The 22,137-nt window shown below is 45.3% G+C and overlaps 1 protein-coding gene across 2 annotated transcripts in view; it reads right to left on the bottom strand.

The window, feature by feature from the left end:
* SCHIP1 (schwannomin interacting protein 1) overlaps positions 1-21,903 on the bottom strand; it is a 65,405-nt gene extending 43,502 nt beyond the window's left edge. Inside the window, exons 1-2 of one of the 2 annotated variants that reach the window (XM_085068936.1) lie at positions 21,823-21,903; positions 19,435-19,651 (exon numbers count right to left, since the gene is read on the bottom strand). In XM_085068936.1, coding sequence (XP_084925062.1) covers positions 19,435-19,651; positions 21,823-21,890 — 285 coding nt within the window. In that variant the 5' untranslated portion in view covers positions 21,891-21,903. Of the gene's footprint in view, positions 1-2,096; positions 2,668-19,434; positions 19,652-21,822 lie in introns of those variants that run through there. The other variant, XM_085068937.1, reaches the window with a different exon arrangement.
* Between the last annotated feature and the right edge of the window lie 234 nt (positions 21,904-22,137).

The following is a 22,137-nucleotide window of genomic DNA, read 5'->3' as shown; positions in this document are numbered from 1 at the left end:
CCCAAAATCCAGCCCCAGAGAGGCTCAGCACTGCCATCAGCTCCCAGATTTCCCTCAGTGGAGCTCCAGTGCAGCCAGGCAAATCATAAGCATGATGTAGAGAGGTTGTTGCTGAAGGAGTCTCCCCCAAACCCTGCTCCCAGAGAGGTTTCCAGGTGGAGATGGGAAATCAAGGGACATTTGGGGTCTTTGGGCTCAGCTGTGCTCCCAAACAGAGCAGCCTCAGCTCCCTGCAGTAATTCCAGGGTATCTTGAACAAACTGGATCCTATTTAAATAACCAACATTCCCAGGGCAGGAGTGGAGATTAAATCCACCCCTAGGGAGCTTCATCCAGTTCTGTCCCAGGACCCTTGGAAGGCTGAAACTCCACCCTGAGCTGCTCCTCAGCTCCAAAGTGGGAGGGTTGGGCATTTCTGACTGCTGCATGGGCCCAACATTCCCATTGCCATTCCCATTTCCCTGCAGGGCAGCCCAGGCAGCAGGGGTAAGGCCCAGGAGTTTCTTCCTTTCCAGGGAAGAGCCCCTGATCCTACATTATATGGAAGGGAAAACCCCAAACCAACTCATATATGGATCATATCTCTACCATAAGGTCCCTTCCAACCCAAAGCATTCCATGGTTCTTTCCACAACTCCAGGATTTATTCAGCCAGGGCTCTGGGAACGGCCTGGTGCTGCCTGATTTCCCCTGGAATGGGAAGCCAGGGAAACAGAAAGTGGATAATCCTCTTAGCGGGGCTGGCGCTGGCTGCCGTGGCTCCAATTAACACCGGAGGGTTCGTTATTAATTATGGGGATGAGGGGGAATTGAGGATACTTAGTGCTGGGAGAAAGGAGAGCACCCAAAGGAACTTGCAGGGAGGGAAAAATGAACTCCTGGAGAGCAGCACTGGGTCAGGGATGGACAGAGCCCTCCAGCCACCAGAGTGGTGACAGCAGATTCCCAGAGCTGGGACACTCCTGAAATCCCAGAGCTGCTTTTCCCTGGAGCTGGCAGGTCTGGAAATGTCCAAGGTGCTCCTTTCCCCTGAGAGGGTGATGGGGCTGAACTTTTGCTCTGCCCCACAAAGCAAATCCCTCTCCATCCAGAGTCAAACCTTCCATGGAATCCAGGGAATTTCAGGGCAATGAGACAAATACACTTTGTCCAGACCTGTGAGAATCAGATCCAAAGGGTTGGGGAGTTCCTGGGGTGGACATCCCTTTCCTGTGGGGAATGGGATCCCAGATCCAGGGGGGCTGCAGAGGGGCAGCACATCCCGCTGGATCCCGGAATTCCCAAACACCACCCATGCTTTCCCTCCTGCCTGCATCCCTGGGCTGAAGATGCTGAGTCACAATCCCAGCCCAGCATCCCGAATTCCTGTGATATCCACAGCTCTGCTCGCAGGGTCTCACAATTCCAGCTCAAAAACCCTCCTGGAATAATTCCCTATCAAATCTCCAGCCCCACAAACTCCCTTAAGGTCACCCCAAGGTATTTGTCACCTGCCCTTGGTGCCCTCTTAGAGTAACAAACAGGGAAAAGTCATCAAATAAATCAAATTAAGGTTACAAATTATGACTTAAGATCCATTAGGATCCTTCCTGAGGATCCAGGATTTGCTGTTGGAGCTGCTGCTCCTGCAGAGGAATAAAACACACAGAATATTTTGGGCTGCTGAGCTCAGACTGGGATGCATTTGGGATGTGGAGCACGAGCCAAGACATTTATTCTATTTTATTAAGGAATGCTGTGTATCCCTTAATAATAATAAATGTCTTAATAAAAAAAATAAATAAATGCCTTAATAAATAAATTTCTAAATAAATTAATTAATGTCTTAATAATCAATGTGTTTGTAAGCTGCTAGGTGGGTCCAGGCTGAGCTGAGCTCTGGAATCAGAATCCCTGGAGTTCTTCCCTATCCTTCAGCTCCTTCCTCAGTGCCTATAAAATCCTACTCATTCCAAGGAGGTTTTAGGTTTTTTGGGGTTTTTTTGGGAATTATTTAAAGGATCTATCCCAGACTGTGCCTTGCAGAGGCGACTGAAGTGAAAAAGAGCAGGAGAGCAGAGCTCGGGCTGAAAGCACCCGATTTTCAGAGTACTCACATTCATCTTCCACTCCCGGCTCCTCTTTCAGGCCATTTTGGGAGAAATCCCCAGGACTGGGATGTCGGGATCCCGAGCTCCGCTCCGGCCGCCTAGGGCTCCTCTCCCTCCTTCCCCTTCCCGCTGCCCATTCCTCCGGGATTCGCCAGCCGAGTTGAAAAATCCACTTTTAATTCATCTGGCATCCGAGATTCCGGCTGAACTCTGCGTCCCGCCGACGGAGCTGCTTCCAAAATAAACTCCCAAAAATCCCGACGATTCCTGAACTCTCCTTCCCCCTGGGGATGCACGCAGCTCTCTCCCCGAGCACGGCAGGATGCTGCTCTTCCCAAAAAAACCTCTCCTTTCACCAGGCTCGACCTTGCCAGGCAAATCCTGGCTCCTCTGAATTATTCATCCTCTTCCCGTGCTGCTCCAGCAGACAATTCCAAGCATTAATAAGCCATGACTTTTTATCCTCCTGGAATTATTTTTTTTTCCCCATTCCAAACTCACGTCCTGGAGGTGTTCATCATCAGCATTCCTGGGATTTCCCGATCAAATCCTCGTCTCCCGGTGGGAAGTGCCCCAGGAGCAGGGAGAGCAGGGCTGGAGCTCAGCAAACAGCTCTGGAGCTGCTTTTGGCAGCAATTCCCAGCCTGCCTGGCCTTGGAATGCATGGGAGGCTCCCAGCTCCGCAGGAAAAACCCGGAGGAAGGTGCTGGGAGCTCCGGGAAAAGCTTGGGATTATCGTTTTTAAGGAATGCTGCTGGTGCTGAGGGCGGTGGGCAGGCCGGGTTCTGCTCCCCTGTGGCTCCCGCCGGGATTTGCCCCTGGAATTTCTCCATTCCTGGCAATCCCAGAGGATCCTCGTTCCTTCACACAGAGACCGGCTAGGAGCTGAGCCCCAAATTCCCTCAGATCCGCTCTTTCCCATGGAAACACCTTTCCACGGGAAGGTTCCACTCTCCACCCTTCCCTCTGCTCCCCCTGCGCTGCTCAGGGCTGGGAGAGCTGGAATTCCTGCCCTGCAGTCTGAGCTCAATGGCATTCCAGCAGCAGGGAACTCCTGCCAAGGCATTCCCAGCCTCCATTCCTTGCTTTTATTATCCCTCGGATTCTTTCCCACATTTAAGGTGGGCTCTGGGCTGTGCCTGAGAGGAGAAGGGTGAAGGATATCCTGAGCCATCCCAGCTCTCCCAGCAGGGAATTCCCAGGCTCCTGCAGCTCCAGGTTATCCACAACAGGAACAGCAAAATTCCAGCAAAATCCTCTTGGTCATGGATTTGGGAAAGAAGGGAATGTTGGAAATATTTTCCCTACAGCTGAGAATGTGAAGCTGCATTTTGGGATGGGCTTGGCTGGAGCTCTGGGATTGGGAACTCTGGGAAACTCTGGAAATTCCTGATTTCAACTGGAAAAAAATTCCTAAGCAGCATTGCTTGGAGCTTCATTGATATTTCCCTGGAGGTGGTTAAAGGTGGGGTGTAGGAGCATAAAATCCATTTCTTTTCCTTCAGATCTTCCCCCTCTTTAGGCAGGACTGGTTTGTCCCTGACTCCCTCAGTGCTGCGGGAGTTAATTAACTAATTAATGAGCTGCTGGTGATGTGCTGCTGCTCCAGGCATGGCCAACTCCTTGGATCTCTTAATCCCCCCTTTCCAATATGGGATTAGGACTTTCTCTAATGGGTTTCTGTTAATTCCTGATGAGATTGGAGCACAAACAGACTCATCCCCACAGCTCAGTTTTTCCTGATCCCACCATCCTCTTCCCATTCCCATCCTCTGAACACATCCCAAGTGCTCCCATTCCCAAAAATCCTCATCCTGGAGGAGCGGCACTGGATGTGCTGAGAACTGGGGGCCAAGGAGACATTGAAGGTAATAAATAATAAATCACAGAATCACCAGGTTGGAGGAGACCTTCAGGATCATCGAGTCCAACCCATGCCCCAACACCTCAGCTAAACTAAACCAAAATAAATAACAAATAACAAATTAAAGCAATCAAGTTAATTCTTAATCACCAGGATTCATCTTTCTGAACCCCTTGTTTTCCCTTTGGGATTGGGAGAAACTCCACAAACCAGTTCCTGGGAATTGCTCTGCTCAGAACCCTCTCAGTTATAAAAATATTTTGGGGATAACTACTGGGGAAAAAAAATTTAAAAACCAGGAAAATATTTCTATTCTTGTTAAATTTTCTGCCTGAGTTCCACCTTCAGGGTATCCCTAAAATGCCTCTCCCCATGGGAAAACTGGAATTCCAATTCCTGAACTGGAATCCCACAAGGATCAGCCCTGCACAGACACCCCAACATTCCCACCTCAGTTCCCAAAACTGCAGTTCCAGCTCAGGGAAAATCCCATCGAATTCACTAAAAATTCCTGGCTGAATAAACCCCAAAAATCCCAAACTGACCCAGGGCTATGGGATGAGATATGGGGAAGGAATTGTTCCCTGGGATGGAATTCCCTGAGGATCCCTGCAGGTGTCCAAGGCCAGGCTGGGACAGTGGGAAATGTCACATGAACACAGAGATCATCCAAGTAAAAAAACCTGGAAATATTCCTAACAACGAGCAAATTGCAGGGAGTTCAAAAATGAGAATTCATTTCCGAGCTCAAATCCTTGGAATCTCCACATCAGCCTCTCATTCCCAGATCTGTGGATGCTGGAAAAAGGCAGGAAAAATTCCCTCTTTTCCCAAATCAAACCACAAACAGAGCAATCCCAGACAAACATCCCAACCCTCCCAAACCCTATTTCCATCCTGCCTGATGCCATCGAAATTTTAAGTCGCCAAAGTTCACTTTTCCGTAATAAAGCTTGGAAATCTCAGCCCCACCAGGAGGGAAATATTCCTTTAGATCACCTGGCCTGACTTTTAAAATTCTCTTTTTAATGGACTAGGATGGAGCTGTGAAAATTCCAGCAGCAGCTGCTGAGATCTTCTGCATCCTTACAGGAAATCCAGGCTGACACTTGGAGCAGGAGGATCCCCAGAGAGATGTCCTCAGCGCCCTGTTTGAGCATTTTCTGAGGTAAATTTTAAATTTTTTTCATAGCTGAGCAGCTGGAAATTGGGCACAAAGCACCCCCTGCAAGTCTCCTTAAGGAAAAAAATTGCTATAATAAAAATATATTTATTTTCCATCATTATTTTCCTCCCAGGAAGAGCCACAAGGCAAGAAATTCCTTCAGGGTTTAAAGAAAAAAAAAAAAAGGTGGGAAATGTTCAAGGGAGAATTTTGCATTTTCAAGGATTAAATTGCTCAAACAAAACCAAGGAAAACAAATCCCAGTGAAAAAGGAAATAAATCCCAGAATTTGGCATTCTAGGTCCATCTGCTGTTGGAAATATGGAAAGATCATGGAGATATTTGGCTGCAAAGTACCTCCAGCAGGGACAGGGAGAGGTGAACTTTCCTGAACAAAGCTGGAGTGAAAATTCCACAGATGGAATGGAGGAAACTGCAAAAAATGGGGGGAAATATTAAGAAGAAGAAAAAAGAAAAAAAATTCCCCAAAAAATCAGTGGTGGTGGTGATACAGGAGAAAAAATATGAGGGAAAAGCAAAAAAAAAAAGATATTAAAAGAAGGAAATTGAGCTGAGAGGGAAAAAGGCCTGGGAAAAGTCCTTGAAGGAGCAGAGGGACAGGGAAAAAATACAGCAAAAAGTTGAAAAAATACAGCAAAAAGTTGAAAAAATGAAGTTATTTTCCATTTGGGCTCTGGTGGAGCTGAGCAGGGCTAGGATCAGCCTCATCCCCTTTCCCTGAATTCCTGCTTGGAAAAGGATATTCCAGGGCAAGCCAGACCATTAATTATTAATTAGCAGGGAAGAATTAAAAATGGAACGAAACCTTGGATAATTTAAAATAACAAAAAAACCCCCAAAGCAGAGCTGAGCTGCAGAGGGGGAGGGAGAGCTCAGGAAAAGCTGGGAAGAGATGCTCCAGAGGGATAAATAATTCACAGTGCTTTTCATTTCTCCAGCTTTCTTTACTTTCCTAATGTTCCAGGGAGGGAGGGGATGTGTGGCTCAGGCAGGAGGAGAGGGAATGTGGAACAATGTGGAACAATTCCAGGGTTTGGGAACACATTTCAATCCCTCTTTTACACTAAATTTGGGATTTGATATCCATGAGGTGCCTAAAAATCAGCCCTTGTTAATTGAATTATTCCTGGAGCCACAGGGCTGTGCTTTTCCTGGAATGGAGATGGGATATTCCCAACCTCCTGCTGCGGGATCCTGGGTCTGGAACATCATGGAATGGTGGATTAGGAGGAGATCCAGTCCCTCCCTGGTTTGGGAAATATGTGGGAGCACAGGAGGCTCAGCCAGGAGGAGAGGGAGTGAGGAGAGCCCAGCAGAGCTGCTGCTTTCCCTCCTGCAATTCCGATGTTTCAAGGTGTGTTTCAATCCCCCTTTTTTATTAAAAGTGGGATTTGGTATCCATTGATATCCTTGAGGTGCCTAAAAATCAGCCTTGTTAAGGGTCATCAGTAATTCAGTTATCCCTGGAGCTGCAGGGCCTTTTCTGGTGTCCCTGGAATGGACAAGGGATATTCCCAACCTCCTGCTCTGGGATCCTGGGTTGGGAACTCCATGGAATGATGGACTGGGAGGAGCTCCAGGCTCTCCCTGTTTTGGAGAGGATTTGGGAGCACAGGAGGAAAGGGAATCTGGAGCTCCCAGCAAAGCCTTAGCCTACAGCAGAGCTGCTGCTTTCCCTCTCCTGCAATTCCAGTGTTTCCAGATGTGTCCCAATCCCTATTTTCCATTAAAAGCAGGATTTGATCTCTGTTTGTATCCGTGAGGTGCCTGAAAAATCAGCTCTCATTAGTGAAATTATTCCTGGAGCCATAGGGCTCTGCCTTTCCTGGATCTCTGGAATGGCCATGGGATATTCCCAACCTCCTGCTCTGGGTTCTGCAACTCCATGGAATGATGGATTGGGTGGAGCTCCAGGCTCTCCCTGTTTTTTGACAGGATTTGGGAGCACAGGAAAGGGAATGTGGAGCTCCCAGCAAAGCCCTGGCCACCAGCAGAGCTGCTGCTTTCCCTCTCCTGCAATGTTTCAATCCCTATTTTCCATGAAAAGTGGGATTTGATCTCTGTTTGTATCTGAAAATCAGCTCTCATTAGTGAAATTATTCCCGGAGCCACAGGGCTCTGCCTTTCCCGGTGTCTCTGGAATGAGATGTTCCCAACTCCCCGCTCCTGATTTATTCCCGCCCAGCTCGTGTTTATTTATCAGGCTCCTCGATCAGAAGGAAACAGTGATTAGCGCTGATGGAGGGCTAATCAAGGAGATTATCAGCGAGGACAATCAAATCAGCACCTGCAGACAAAGGAAATCCCTCCTGGAAATGCAAATTCCCGGTGGGACAACAGCCTATTTTTGGGCTCTGGCGCGGGGATAAATTTGGGCTGTGGGGGAATCCAGGGGAGCTCCGTTCGGCTGGAAAAGTGGAGTCAGCACATGGATTTATTTGCATCTTTAAGGTGACATCACTCGGCAGCAGTGACACAGCGGAATTAGGGATTTATTCATGGATTTGGGATAACTCTGCCCTTTCTGTAATGTGGTTTGATGGACAAGAAGGGAATGGGAATGATGGAGATCCTCCTGCCAGGTTGGGACATCTCTGGTGGGACAAACTGCCAGTTTAATGGGATTTTCCAGAGGGATATTACTGGGAATGATGGAGATCCTCCTGCCGGGTTGGGATATCTCTGGTGGGACAAACTGCCAGTTTAATGGGATTTTCCAGAGGGATATTAGTGGATGTGGGCAGAAAAGAGAAGCATCTCCACCCACTCCTTCCCCTTCCTGAGGAAAATCTGCTTTGCTTCCCTTTCCCAGCCAGCAGCTCTCCTCAAATCCTCCCAGTCTGGAATAAACCAGGGAAGCTCCTAAATTCCGGGATCACCTCGGCTTTAAGCAAAGCTGTCCCAGGCATGAAGTGCCTCAAGCATCACAATTTCCTGGTGTGAGAGCTTCTGCTGCCAGGCAGGAGGGAAAAGCAGCTTGGGAATATGGAATTATGATCAGGGAATTGTCTGGATGCACAGGAACGAAGATTCCCTGAATTGCTGTGTCCCTGAAGGCTCATGGATTTGGGGTTGTTTTCCTTGTCTGCTCAGAAATCTGCATCCTCAGGCTGGAAATACACTCATTTATTCTGGGAAATAAAAAATCCTGCTGGCTGAGACAGCATGAAGTCCTTCACACGCTTGGAAGGTTTGAAAAGATTTCCAAATTTCCCTGGCAACTGGGGGAGAAAAGGAATTATTGGAGATTCCAATATCTCAGGTGGCTCCAGCCTGGCCTGGGACACTTCCAGGACTTCCCCACCCTCAGAGCCAAGAATTCCTTCCCAAGATCCCAATGAAATCTCTCTCAGTTTTAAAACATTCCCCCTTTTCCCATCCTGTGCTCTGGCAGTCTTTTCCCAGCATGGAGAAAATGCCATTTATCCAGGCTGGATTCTCCAAAACAACTCTGTCAGCAGAACTCTGATTCTGCTTGAATCTTTTTCACATCTCATCACTGACTGGAAATACCAACTTTTCCTGTCCTGTTTTTGGTATCCCAAGAAATGTTGCACTCTGAGTTCCGAGAGATTCCAGAACTCTTTCCCAGCTGTCTTTCCATGAACAATTTGGGAGATTTTAGGGCCTCTGGAGAGCCTGGGGAATACAGTCAGGAATATAACATCAGAGTCCCACAATTATTATCTCTGAAACAATCTTCCTGTAGAGTTTTTTAGAGGTAGTTTCCAGGTATTCATATATTAAAGGATATTTTTAATATTCCAGCTTCTACTTAAATGCCCTCAATCATTTAGAAGTGAAGCAGAGCTGAATATTACAGGCATGAATTAAATATTTCCATTTGAGCTTTTATGATGAATTATGGACAAAAGGCACTGCAGGAAATCGTTGTGTCCCCAGCTCTGGTTTTTAACTGCCTCTTTGGGATTCCTGTTTGCTGTCAGGGAGCAGGGAATTGAGATATTGGAAAGCAATCCAGGAATTTGGATCCATGCAGGGCCTGATCAGGTGTTTGTGAATAAATACTGAATAAATCTGTGATAAAAGATAAGAACATCATAAAAAAAAAAATCTGCCCACAGAGGTTAAACCTCAGGCTGCCTCATTTGGATAAAATCATTGTTTTCCTAAATAAGTCACCCATTAAAGTGAGAAACAGCAGGAATTATTCCTGGCAGAGCCTCCATCCCTCTCCTGACAGTGACCTTTATGGGCAGCCAGGGAACCACAGCCCCTAATGGGACCATTTAAATGCATAACAGTTCCCATAAACTCCTTCCAAACCGTCCCCACATTCCTCATGTGGCTCTCCCAGAAAATCCTGGATGCTCAGAGAGATTTAAAGCAGGAAAAAATATTGCCCTGCCTGTCTCAGGCTCTTCGAGGTGTGATGGATTGTGGGGAAAGCAAAACTCAGATTCACCTTTTCCTCCTCACAGCCCTGCTGAAAAAGCCCTAAAGGAAAACCTAAAGGAAAACTGATTTTCCTAAAGGAAAACCTAAAGGAAATCCAAAATATTTCTGTGATCTCAGCTCCCCCAAAATAAAGCAACAGCAACCCACAATGATGGGGAAAATGCAAAATTTGGGACACATCTGGGAGGGGAAAAGCATGGATTTCATATTTTGGGAGAAAATTCCTTGAGAGCAGCTCATGTTTACCTGGTAGTTCGAAGACCACTCACAATCCTGAATTATTTGGGTGTCCAGGCTCTCCTAAACACCAGGAAATTTCCATTTCTCCTCATGAGATTTTCCAAAACCAATTCAGTTTTTCCTGATCCTATTGTCCAAATTTCCCTGAGGGGTGTAATGAATCTGTCAGGTTAATTAGGCAGTTCAGGGCTCTGGTTTTATTTATTTAGTATTTTCCCCCCAGTTTTTGTGTTGAGGTAACAATTATTTTAGATTTAACAGCACTTCCAAGTATTAGATAATTTCCAATCCTTCCCTGCTCAGGTTTTGCTCCTCACAAAGGTGGACTTTCAGAAAGTCATGGCTGAAATGCCCAATTTTCTCCTGGAAAATTAAAAAGCAGGCTCTGGCTTTGCTCAGCAGCAGGACTGGAGGTAAATTAACTTTCCCTCTGGGTTTTGATGGATGGATAATGAACCCTGCGTTGTTCAGCTGCAAATCCTGGAGCTATTTTTCATCCCAAACCTCTCCTGAGCAGCGCCTTTGACAGCTTATTAAGATTTTAGTGTCACTGTGGAAACATTTTTCCAGGCTGTGATCAGGAGAAGTTCACTGCTCCTGCTCCAGCTGCTCATCTCCCAAACCAGCTACATTGAAAAATTCTGCTTTTTTTAGGAGTGCCCAGGAAATATTTAATAAGAAGAGATTTCCAGTCCTGGATTTTTTGTCCTGATGACCAAGCAAGGCTTTCCCAGCATTTAATGGAGATGCTGAAGGGGAATTGAGTTCTCAGTTGCTGGAAAAGGTCAGCTTGCTCTGCTAAATCACCAAATTGTGGAGGCAGGGAGATGCTCAGACAGATCCCACATTCCAGGAGCCAGGGACACAGGAGCTGGGATGCAGCTGGATATTTGTATTTTTCCTGTGTCCATCCAGGTTTTATGGCACAGGAAAGCATCTGGATCATGCAATTATGAGTTACTCGTATATGTAAATATTTATATTGGCATTGAGATGTATTTCCTCATCATTTCCATCAAGGTGAATCCCCAACAACTCAGGTGCTTTCCATGATTGCAGTGACATTCCACAGGAATTAAATTTATTTCCTGATTTAACCAAGTATATAGACAGCACACTGGGACACCTTCCCCATCCCTGGAATGTCCAAGGCCAGGCTGGACAGGGCTTGGGTCACCCTGGGACAGTGGAAGGTGTCCTGCCATGGCACTGGATGGATTTAAGGTCCTTCCAACCCAAATCATCCTGGAATTCCAGGAAAAAACCCAGGAGGAGCAGAAGATCCAATGTATAAAGGGTTCACTTTCAGACATCCCAGTTCCTGGCATGGATCAATCCAGAATATCCAACTCTGCAGCCAAACCAGGGCTGGAATTACAACCACAGCTCATTCCCACTGCTTTTGGTGCTCCCTGGCTGGAGAACACACTGAAATAAATCTTTGACGGGAAAATACACCAGGAAAAGCAATCTTATACTCAGGTTCCTTTTCAGCCTTGATTAAATGAAAAGAAGAACCTCAGGTAATGCTAAAAATGACTTTTAATTCTATTTTTTTTTAAATTGATTTAGGGTTTAGACTTGCACAAGTCTAAATTGCACATTAATTAAATTGCACATTTTAAAAAAATCGTCTTTGAAGAGCCAAACTTTGAGAGTTTGGGACTAAACCCAGATTTCCCTGAATGAAACCCAAACATGATTTGTTATGTCACTCCAAGCCAGGCCTTTCTCCAACCCTCCCTCTCTTTACACTCACATTGATGTGGTCAAACATTATTTAGGGAGTCCCATGTATCCCAAAAGAGATTCCATGAGCTCCTGGACCTTTTTTCCATCACTGACACCAACCCTTCCAGAGCACAAAGTCCCACTGTGTGGCAGAGGCTGGAAACAAATGACAGTGGTGCTGTAAAATCCCAAATAAAGCCCTTCAGTGCCTCTGGAAAATGAATCCATTGACAGCCAGGAGCTCTGACATTCCTTGTTCATGGAGAGACGAGGCACTGACAGCCTCTTGTTTCTTTGCCATCATTATCCAGTGTGTTGTGCAGCCTCTGATAAATGAAATAATTCTTTTTTTCTTTCTTTTTTTTTGTGTCAAAGCGCTGGGTTTAAAATAAAAGCGTGGAAAAAATGTATCCCGAAGACAAGGAGAGCTGAAAGGACTTTGCTGCAGAAAGTTCATGCTCTGAGGGAAATCAAATAGGAATATTTGGAATTGAAATATCTCCTCGTTGGGGGGAAAAAAAGTGAATATTCCTTATTTTCTGGATTATTAAACCTCCTGGAAAAGCAAGTTAAGGAACTCTGGGATATTTGGGGATTTCTGATAATGTGATGAGTCAGACTCAGATTTTCAGGGAATCAGTGCCCTCAAGAAATTTCTCCAAGAGGGAGCAGCAATCCTTAGGGAAAGGTCACAATTCCCTTCCATTTGGGATCAGCCAAGGATCTGTTCCATCAGAAGGGACTGAAGGAGTTCCTGCAGATGGAAATCCTAGGATTTCCTTCCTGAGATACACTTAAGGAAGAAGTGGATCAGGATTAAAGGTATGGAATGGAAATGTGGGGATGGAAAAGCCAGACTGGGATTTGAATGTGCAAATTCCGAGTTCCCCTGAGCCTCACTGCTGTCCTGGAGGAGATTTAGGGCTCAGGCAAAGGTTTGGGGTTAAGAAAAACCCAAATGGGTAATGGGAAGGAACACACAAATGTCCAGATGAGCCCTACAGCCACCAGTGGAACTCCAGCCCACAAAGGGAATTTGGAATTATTTGGGAAGAAAATCCAGGAAATATTTGACCATGAAGAAGAGAAACATCCAAATGAGTCCCACATGGGCAGGAAGCCCCAGCAGAACTCCCAGTGTCGGGTAGAGGAACCAAGGCCATCATTTCATGGAATCATAGGCATTAAGGATGGAAAATACTCCCAAAATCAAGCCAAACATCATTCCATGTTCACCTCTGACCCACATCCTCAAGCGCCAAATCCACACATTTTTGGAACATCCCAGGGATGGTGAATCCATGAATCCACCAGTCTGAACTGCTCCACATCCCAACAAATGCAGCTCTGGAATAAAAATACTGAATTCCCCGTGGCACCTCCATGTTCCCTCACAATTCCTTCGAGGTAAGAAATCTCTTCCTGAAATTTGGCTTCAATGTTCAGTATTTTGGTTTTCATCCCAATTTTGCCAAATTAAACACAGGAGACAAGAGAAATCCTCGGCATTCTGAGAAGCACAGCAGGTTTTTTCAGGAGAGGGGGAAACAGCACTGCAGTGTTCATAAATACCACGAATTCAGCACGGGAAATATTATGACATCTTCATCTAATTTACATAATTTACATAAAAATAAAATTACAGGGAAATATTCTATTCCTGCATGCAGAACCTGCTCTTCCTTTCCCTCCCTGAATGAGATTTTCCTTCTGCTTCTCACTAAACCAGGGGATTTCATCCAATATCTGGGATTTCTGGACACTGACATAATCAAATCTAACAATAATTTGATTTTGTTCCGAGCTCCTCAGAGCGCCGAGGCGATTTTATTATTCTGAAGACGGTTTGAAAGCATCTTTATTGAAGGCCCATAAATGTCTTTAAAGCTATCTCGGTGCCAATGGATCAAGAACACTCCTGCAATTCCTTGTTGTGCCTCGTACCTGAAAAATCCATTTGGAACAGCTCCTCCTGCATTGAATTTCTGTCTGGAGGCGCTGATTTAAGCAGCTGATAGAGGACGGCAGGTGGCCTGTTCATTGTGTTATCATTTTATACACTCTGTCCATAAAACCCCCAGGAGAAGGATGGACTGTCTGTCTATGAAAAATAATCCACTGGCTGAGGATCGCGGGAACAGCAGCGGAATTTTAAATACCTCAGAAAAAATGAAATGTGGCTGTTGACGTGATGAGAGCAGCGTTTGCCAAGCTCGACGGCCAGGAATGAGAGGAGTTAATGCAATTAACGCAGCACCTTAATTAGGAGCGGGAAACAAGGGTTGGGTTGGAAAAACAAAAGCTCCCAAAATTTTGAAATAACGAACACAAGTGGTGCGCACACGGTGTGGGGAATGCGATATCAGAACAGCAGGAAAATGGCAAATATTATAAACCACAGGAATATTCCACAGTTCACCTCTGGAATCTCCCCTGTTTCCAGATGGAAACTGCTCAGCTCCCAGCATTTTCCTGCCCTGTCCGACTGGAGGGAAAATATTGCATTAAATGCCCACAAAGAAGGGCAAAATAAGGTCAACATTCCAGAAGTCAGCAGTGATGAAAAGGTGAAAGCTCAGTCCAAGGGTTTAGGACACAACTGGGGTGTGAGGTTATCCTGATAAACAAAATCTTACTGGATACAAGAGCATGGGGTGGAGACAGAGAAAGGGGAAATTCCTTCAAAATTCACTGTTTTGCGGGTAGGACAGAGGAAATTTTCCTTAAATGCATCCCTTTGGCAGAACTGTGCAGCGCATTCTCCCCACTAAAATGTCATTTATGCCTTCCTAATGAACTTTATCTCACCCTAAGAAGTCATTTCACAGGTGTGAAATTGGCTCCAAAACTGGAGGTATTGAAATAGAGGCAGAATCTCCCAGAGAACAGAATAATGATTGTTATTTGCTTAAATCCTGAGCAGCAAAATAGCTCAAATCGTATTTATTCCAACCAAAATACACTTTTCCGGTGTATTTACTCTGCAAATTTATTTTACGAGGGGAAATCAATACTCTGCCTTTGGGAGGAGATAATCTGGATATATTTGGGAAGAGCTACTGTTCTGTAATAGACCCCATTAAAGTGCTGCTGCCACATTTCGGTGGTGATAGAGCCACTAATATAATTTAATAGCTCAGGATGGGACAATTTCCATCGGATTTTCCCTCCATCCCAGTAAGTTTCTATTAAATAGATTTTATATATCTAATTCCTCCTGGTCTAATCATGGCTGCATTGTCCATTAGTTAAATTTCATAGATTTTCCCCCTTTTTTGGCACCATCAAAATGTAATTCATTCCAGTGAGTGGAGATAATTCCTTATGGAAAACCCATGGCTGGAAATGTCCCAGTCTCAAAAAATTTCGTGTTGGAGACAAACCACCATTCCCATTCTTTCCTTCCCATTCCAAATCCATTCCATCCAAATCCATTGGGAATAAATGAGATATTGGAGATGAAATTATCTTGGAAAGGATTTATGAATATTCAGCCTGATTTCCTGAAGTGGGACATAAATAAACCTATTTTTGGGACTTCTCCTTGGTAGCCACCAGGGTCATCCTTTTGTGAACTTTCCCAGAGCTAAACCCACCCCAGAAATCCACAAAACTGCTCTCAGGTATCTCCAGCAGCTGAATATTCCCACAGAAACATCCTCACAAATGTCTTATCAGATGTTTTATCATCAGCCAAGATCGTTTCTGGATTGATTTTGCTGCTGGCAAACCACAGTGACTCAAATTGACACCAATAATCACATCAATACTCAACCTTCAACACACACAACACAAAAATGAAGGAATTATTGGTGTTCTGCTCCTGCCAGCAGGAAGGATCAACAGGCTCCTTTTGTATCCCGGCAGTTAAAATCCCACGGGATATTATTTGTAAGAGAGTTCAACTTGGATAATCATTCCTGATAATTATGTACACAAATAAACACAAACTCAACAACTCTTTCTCCATCAAAAACCCATTTATAAGATAAATTTCACATTAGGCCACAAGCATTGTCAATTCCCTGCTCACATTTAGAGCTGAGATTATCCAAAGCCAATGGAAGGGATTGAAAACAACATTTGTTTCCATGTTGCCTCCATTCCAAATGTTATCTGACAGCCACATCAGCGGCAATGTTTCTCCAAAAACCATCAAATATTTGATTTCTAATTAAGGCCTTTTCATCTCAGCGCTGGATTTGTCTCCCTCATCTTTAATTATGTTTCCATCCACGCTGCTCAAGAGCAAGATTTGCATTTTGACATTATATAGAAATCACATTGTAAATATTTATCAGATGGCTCCCTCTGTGCCGCTCGTGGATTTGGGAATTCAGGCTCGTGGGAAAGAGGGAATGTTCCCCATATTAATGTTTGCTGATTTTTGGGATTGCACTGCTTTCTGTCCATTGACATTCCCTGCTCCTTGACTTCCTAGCACTCCTGCAGGTGCAAAACACACCTGGGAATGTCACGATAGAAACCAAGGATTCACCTGCAGGTGGGAGATCTGCGAACACACAAAGGCCGGGGAGAGATTTAGTTCTATTTTAGGACCAAAACTTAATAAATCCCAAAGAAAATTCCCAGCTTTGAAGGTGCCACACAGGGCAGGAAGGACAGACAAACAAACTGGGTTTTGGTAGCTGAGGAGTTCAATCCTGGTCTTTTCCCTACAGGATATTTCTGTGACACCAACCAGTGGAGAAAAGGTGGGAAAATAACCATTCCTGTTTGGAAAAGCAGGTTTTGTGTGGTCATACCTCTAAAAAGGGCAGTTCTTGGTAGAAAATCTCATATTTGAGTGTTTAGCTCAGGTGAAAAAATGGGAATTTTACCGGATCGGTTCGTGCAGTTCTCACGAGCATCCCAATGATTTTTAGGAGAGGAAAAGAGGTTTTTCCAGGATGGGAGGTCAGGAGCGGCTGGGTTGGGGAAGAACCCCAGCAGGGGCAGCGAGCAGCGGCAGAGCCGCGCCCTGTCCGCGGTGCTGAGCGGCTGCGCTCCCCGCTGTCCGCGGTGCTGAACGCCCGAGCAGCGCCGGCGATCCCGGGGCTCCCAGCAGGGCGGGAGATGGGATAACACAGCCTCCTGGACAGGGAGTGCCTGCTCTCCAAGGAATTCTCCAGAGCAGGCATCATTCATGGGTCACTGCATTCCAGAAAAGGCTTCATCATGGTTTTGTTAAATCACATCACCTGCAAAAATGTTTATTTTAAAAGTTTAGGGTTCCAGCTACCCAGAATCTCCCAAGTGATGTGTGATCCATCCATGAGTTTGGATTAAATTATCCATTTCCCTTATTTGTGATCCATCCATGAGTTTGGATTAAATGATCCATTTCCCTTATTTGTGATCCATCTGTGAGTTTGGATTAAATGATCAATTTTCCTTTTGTGTGATCCATCCATGAGTTTGGATTAAATGATCCATTTTCCTTATGTGATCCATCCATAAATTTGGATTAAATTATCCATTTGCCTTAAGTGAGATCCATCCGTGAGTTTGGATTAAATGATCCATTTCCCTTATTTGTGATCCATCCATGAGTTTGGATTAAATGATCCATTTGGATTGAATGATCCATTTTCCTCAGCTGCCATTCTGAGCAACCCTTGAGCCAGAAGGAGGAAGACAAAGGTGGTGCCATTCAAAAATACATTAATTATGGCCTTATTTATCAACTGCTAACAAAAGGACATCACAACTGCAATTAGATGGTATTGAGATGAGACACTTTGGCTGCAAATAAAGCCTGAACTCCTCTCATTCTGCATCCACAAAAATCCAGTGTCCCACATTCCCAAAGACACCATTCCTCTGGCTTCATAGGAACACAAAACTCTCACAGAGGAAATCACCAAGACCTGGGAGTCACAGCAAAACCAAGGAATTGTTCCAACTGTATTTTCCCCTCCTTTATCTCGTGGTTCCTTTTTCTCCTCGACAAGTTTCTCGCCAGGGTTTCGTTTTGAGAGCAGCTTTCCCGCAGTGTGGAGGCAGCAGATGCAAAACAAGTTCAAATTCTCAATTCCAAGGGAACACCATGAATGTTTCATCAGCATCCTGAGTGTCGGAGCTGCACAGTGAGGTTGTCTCTCCCTGAACTGAACCTTTTAAAAGCCAAATCCATCAGAGACCTTGAGGATCTTCAGCAAATCAAGGAGGGTTCAATCCTCCCATCAATCAATCAATCAATCAATCAGTCAATCAATCAGTGATGAATTGATTGATTACAAGGCTGGTGTCTCACGCTGATCAGAGACAAAGCCTGTTTTCCTGGTCATCCCAATCCCACAGGAACCAAAATGGCTTTGGAAACACTCAAAGCTGGTGATGATGGGAGCTGTGGAATGGCTGAGCAGAACAAATTCCTGCTGCTGCTGAGTGGAGCAAGAACCACCCCTGGTAGCTCCTCTGCCACTGAAGTGCTGCTGAAATTGCTGCTAAAATTGCTGCTCTGAGTTTTCTGGTTGTTTGCTTGGCTGGGAAAACATGGAAATATTGGAAATATTCCTACTGGGTGAACAGATGGAGTTTTAATGATTCCAAATGGAGAAATGTTGGCATTTTGGGGATCCAGCTGTGCTCAGGCCGTCACTGTGAGTGTCCCACCCTGAGCTCAGGTTCTGCACACGATGCCAAAATTCCTCACCTCTGATTTGGGACATTTTTCTCACTCTGAGAGTACAGCTTTCCCCCTGGATTTCAGTTTCATGCAGGTTTAGTTACTGTTTATACTTCTTGCATGTTTTGTTTGATTTTTTTAAGGGTGGAAAAGTTTTAAGGGCAAAAAGGGAAAAAGGCACTTGAAAATCTGACTTTTCTAGTCCTAATCCTTCTGTGGGATATCAGGTTTTGTAATAATCAAGGACACACTGAATAATTAGGGATTCCTCTGCCTTCAGAAGTATTCCCTGCTTTTCCAAGGTTGTTGACATGAAAAGTGTAAGAAAATATTCCCATCTTCCTTTGCATTGAGAGGCATTGGGTGTTGTTTAACACAAATCCCAATCCCGAAATCCAAGCTTCACTTTCCTGCAAATACAGAACTCCCAAACATCCCAAAAGTATCATTTCCGAAGGGATTAGCGCTGCAGGAGTGTCCCTGTGCAGAGTACGAGGGACCTCTGGTGGAAGCTGATTCCAGCGGCAGATAAACATTTATATCCTCATTTGTTCCTCAGATTAAAGCAATCAAAACTGTTTAATCCATGGAACATCAGTGCCTAACCCAAGACTCCAGCCCAGTTTATCCTCCTGCTCTCCAGCTCTCAACCGAAAATAAACCAGGAATATTTGATGGAGCTCTGTCATCCCAACTGAAAATAAACCAGGAATATTTGATGGAGCTCTGTCATCCCAACTGAAAATAAACCAGGAATATTTGATGGAGCTCTGTCATCCCAACTGAAAATAAACCAGGAATATTTGATGGAGCTCTCTAACCCCTAAATCAACTTCTAAAAGTCACTTTTAGGAAACACTGAAACCAACCAACAAAAAACCCCAACAAAATAAAAGAAAATAAAACCAAAAATCAACCAAGAAACCGCATTGATCTTCAGAGAAAGCAATTTGGGGGTTTTTGGAACCACGATATCCTAAACACATGGGAAAACACAAGACCAGTTGGAAGCACCTTTTTCCCATCAAGAGCATCTCCAAAACCTGCTGAAATCCAAGTCCAATATCCACAGGGATATCGGATATCCATTGGATATCGAGACACATCCTGAGGAACCTACCAGAGACATCTCTGCCTGGAGGTCATTGAGACACCCAAAAATCCCTTTTTAACCCTTTATCACCCCACTGAACCCACAACTGAGCTTTCACTCATCCGAAACCCCGGAAGAGAAACCAGAAAAGGAAGAAGGAGGAATTCCAGGCAGACTCACCGGGGTGCTGCTGTCGGAGAAGGTGTTCATGCTGACGGAGCTGCTCATCTTGCCCGAGGACAGGGATGTTGGGGACGCTGGGGACACTGGGGACACTGGGGACGTTGAGGACATAGGGGATGTTGGGGACATCAGGGATGGGCTGTGCTTGCCCAGCAGCTCCGGGGGTGAGGAGAGCTCGTGGCGCTGCAGGTGCTCACGCCATGCCCGCTGGATGCTGAGGAAACAGAAGGGATTTCAGTCCATATTCCTGGCTGAAAACATCGGGATTAGGATTTCCTATTTTTTGATTTCCCATCTGGATGAGGATCTCTTGGAATGACCTCTGTAGGGTTTGTATAAGGTGCTACTGGGATGATTTAGGATATTTATTAAGGAGAATCGTGGAATCCTGGAGTGGTTTGGGTTGGAAAAGAGCATCCTACATGTTCCTCCTACCACGTTACTCAGAGTCCAACCTGATCCCAAACCCTACCAAAGTGATTTCAATCGAGACCATCCATCATTCAGAATTTCTCCTACACCCCGCAATCAAAATAAAAATACACATTTGTCCATTTCAAGGACTTAGCAATCCCCAACATTTTATATTTATATCACATTTCAGATTATAATCAGGGGCAGTTGGCAGCTGAGAACCAGAGCAGTGTCATGGAATTACAGAATCCCAGAATGGTTTGGGCTGGAAAATATTTTAAATATCATCCAGTGCCACCCCTGCCATGGACAAGGACACTTCCACAGCTCAGGTGGCTCCAATTCCATCCAACCTGGCCTGGAACAATTCCAAAATCCACAATTCTCTGTAGGAATAGCTCCTTGTAGGATCTGTAAGCAATTGAGGGTTTATTCACTGGGATGAGCAGTATTTACATATTTGTATTTACGTATTTATATTTACAGGTACTTCCTATTTAAAGCTGGAGAATATTCTGAATTAAGTTGCAATTACCCACCCAGAAAGCTCCCTGAAAATTGATTATTTCATCTGGCCTTTATTTGCACGACTAAAAGCCCAAAAGACACTGGATATTAACTTGAAACTTTGCATCCTTCCAATATTTTAATATCTATTAATATTTTAATGGCCTGAAAGTGAGGATGGAGGCAATTCCTGCACCAGGGCTGGAGGATCCACACTGGGAGAAGCTCCAAGAGGAGTCCTGGGCTCGGATAAACACGTGGGGAAGTTTTAATTACTCAAAGTTGATTATTTTAAAATAAGTGACCCCAGAGGAAACTCCTTACATTATATCACATCACGTAATGTACTGCAAAAATTCAAATTATTCTGTAATTCCAAAAGAGGTTGACTTGGAATATGAGGAAGGATTTCTTTTTTCCCCTGAGGAGGGTGAGGTGGAGGTAGTCCCATCCCCAAAACCACCCCAAATCAGGCTGACAGCCCTAACTGAGGCTGTCCCCGCTCAGGGCTGGACTAAAGGGGTTTAAAACTCCTTTCCACCCCAACCATTCCGTGACCGCTGGCATTAGGCAGTTCGGGAGCTCACTGGGATGTGCATCGCTCCCTTCCCGGCGGCGCAGCTAGGTGTCATCCCTGCGCCTCGGCTCAGCGCTGCCGCCTGCCGCCTTCCCTTCCCGGAAAATCCAGCTTTTCCCTCATCACGAGGCTGGGGAATTCCCAGAGCAGGAATTCTGCTCCCATCTCCAGCCCCTGGCGGCTCCTTCCAGGGGATCCCGTGAGGGATTTGAGGTCAGATGGGAAAAACACCACTGAAAAGGCTCCGTGATGAATTTGCCTCCTCTGTGCACATGGAAAATCTATCAGGTTCCTAAATATTCCTTAGAGTCACACAGGAAATGACAAAATTAGTGCAACGCTGATGATTAACACTCAACTCAGGTTCGAAGGGAGTGTTCATCCCAGAATGGTTTGGGTTGGAAGGGAAGTTAAATCCCATCCATCCCACCCCTGCCATGGCAGGGACGCCTCCCACTGTCCCAGGGTGATCCAAACCCATCCAGCCTGGCCTTGGACATTCCAGGGATCCAGGAGCAGCCACAGCTTCTCTGGGAACTCCATCCCAGTCAGGAATTCCCTCCCAAATCCCATCCATCCCTGCCTTCTGGCAGTGTGTCCCTATTCCCTGTGTCTGTCCCTCCAGCCCTCGTCCCCAGTCCCTCTGCAGCTCTCCTTTAGGCCCTGAAAAGCCACAATTCCATCACCTCAGAGCTTGCTCTTTTCCAGGCTGAAAAATCCCAATTTTTTCAGCTCCACACGCTTCAACATCGAGAACTTAATTAATTTACTAGCCGGAAGCTTTTTTATCCAGTTCCACAGAAATCCAGGATGGATCCAGTGCAGATCAGGAATTGGGTACCTCAATTCCTGATTCCAAGGCAGACCCAACATTTTCCCTTACTCACATTTTCACTTTGGATTCCAGGGGCTGCAGGCTGAGAGGATATTTCTGGATATTATTTTCCTCATCCATGGCGAGCTGATGGCTACGGGAAAGAAAAGGAAATGAGTCTAACATGTCCCAGCCTGACATTCCTGCAATCCTGGGAATTAACTCCATCATCTGGACAAGAGCAAACAAGTTCTGCTTATCAGAAGGTGTCTGGAGCTCTGTGAGTCCAACTCCTAACAAAAAAATGGGAGTTTGGATCCAGTTTTCCAATAGGAATGTGCCTGAATCCCTGTGCTAAACCTCACAGGGACAGGCAAGCCCAGCAAAG

This window comes from Lichenostomus cassidix, chromosome 9 (genome assembly GCF_008360975.1).
Source record: "Lichenostomus cassidix isolate B80296 chromosome 9, HeHo_3.0, whole genome shotgun sequence".
NCBI lineage: Eukaryota > Metazoa > Chordata > Aves > Passeriformes > Meliphagidae > Lichenostomus > Lichenostomus cassidix.
This window is presented reverse-complemented; position numbering and strand designations above follow the sequence as displayed.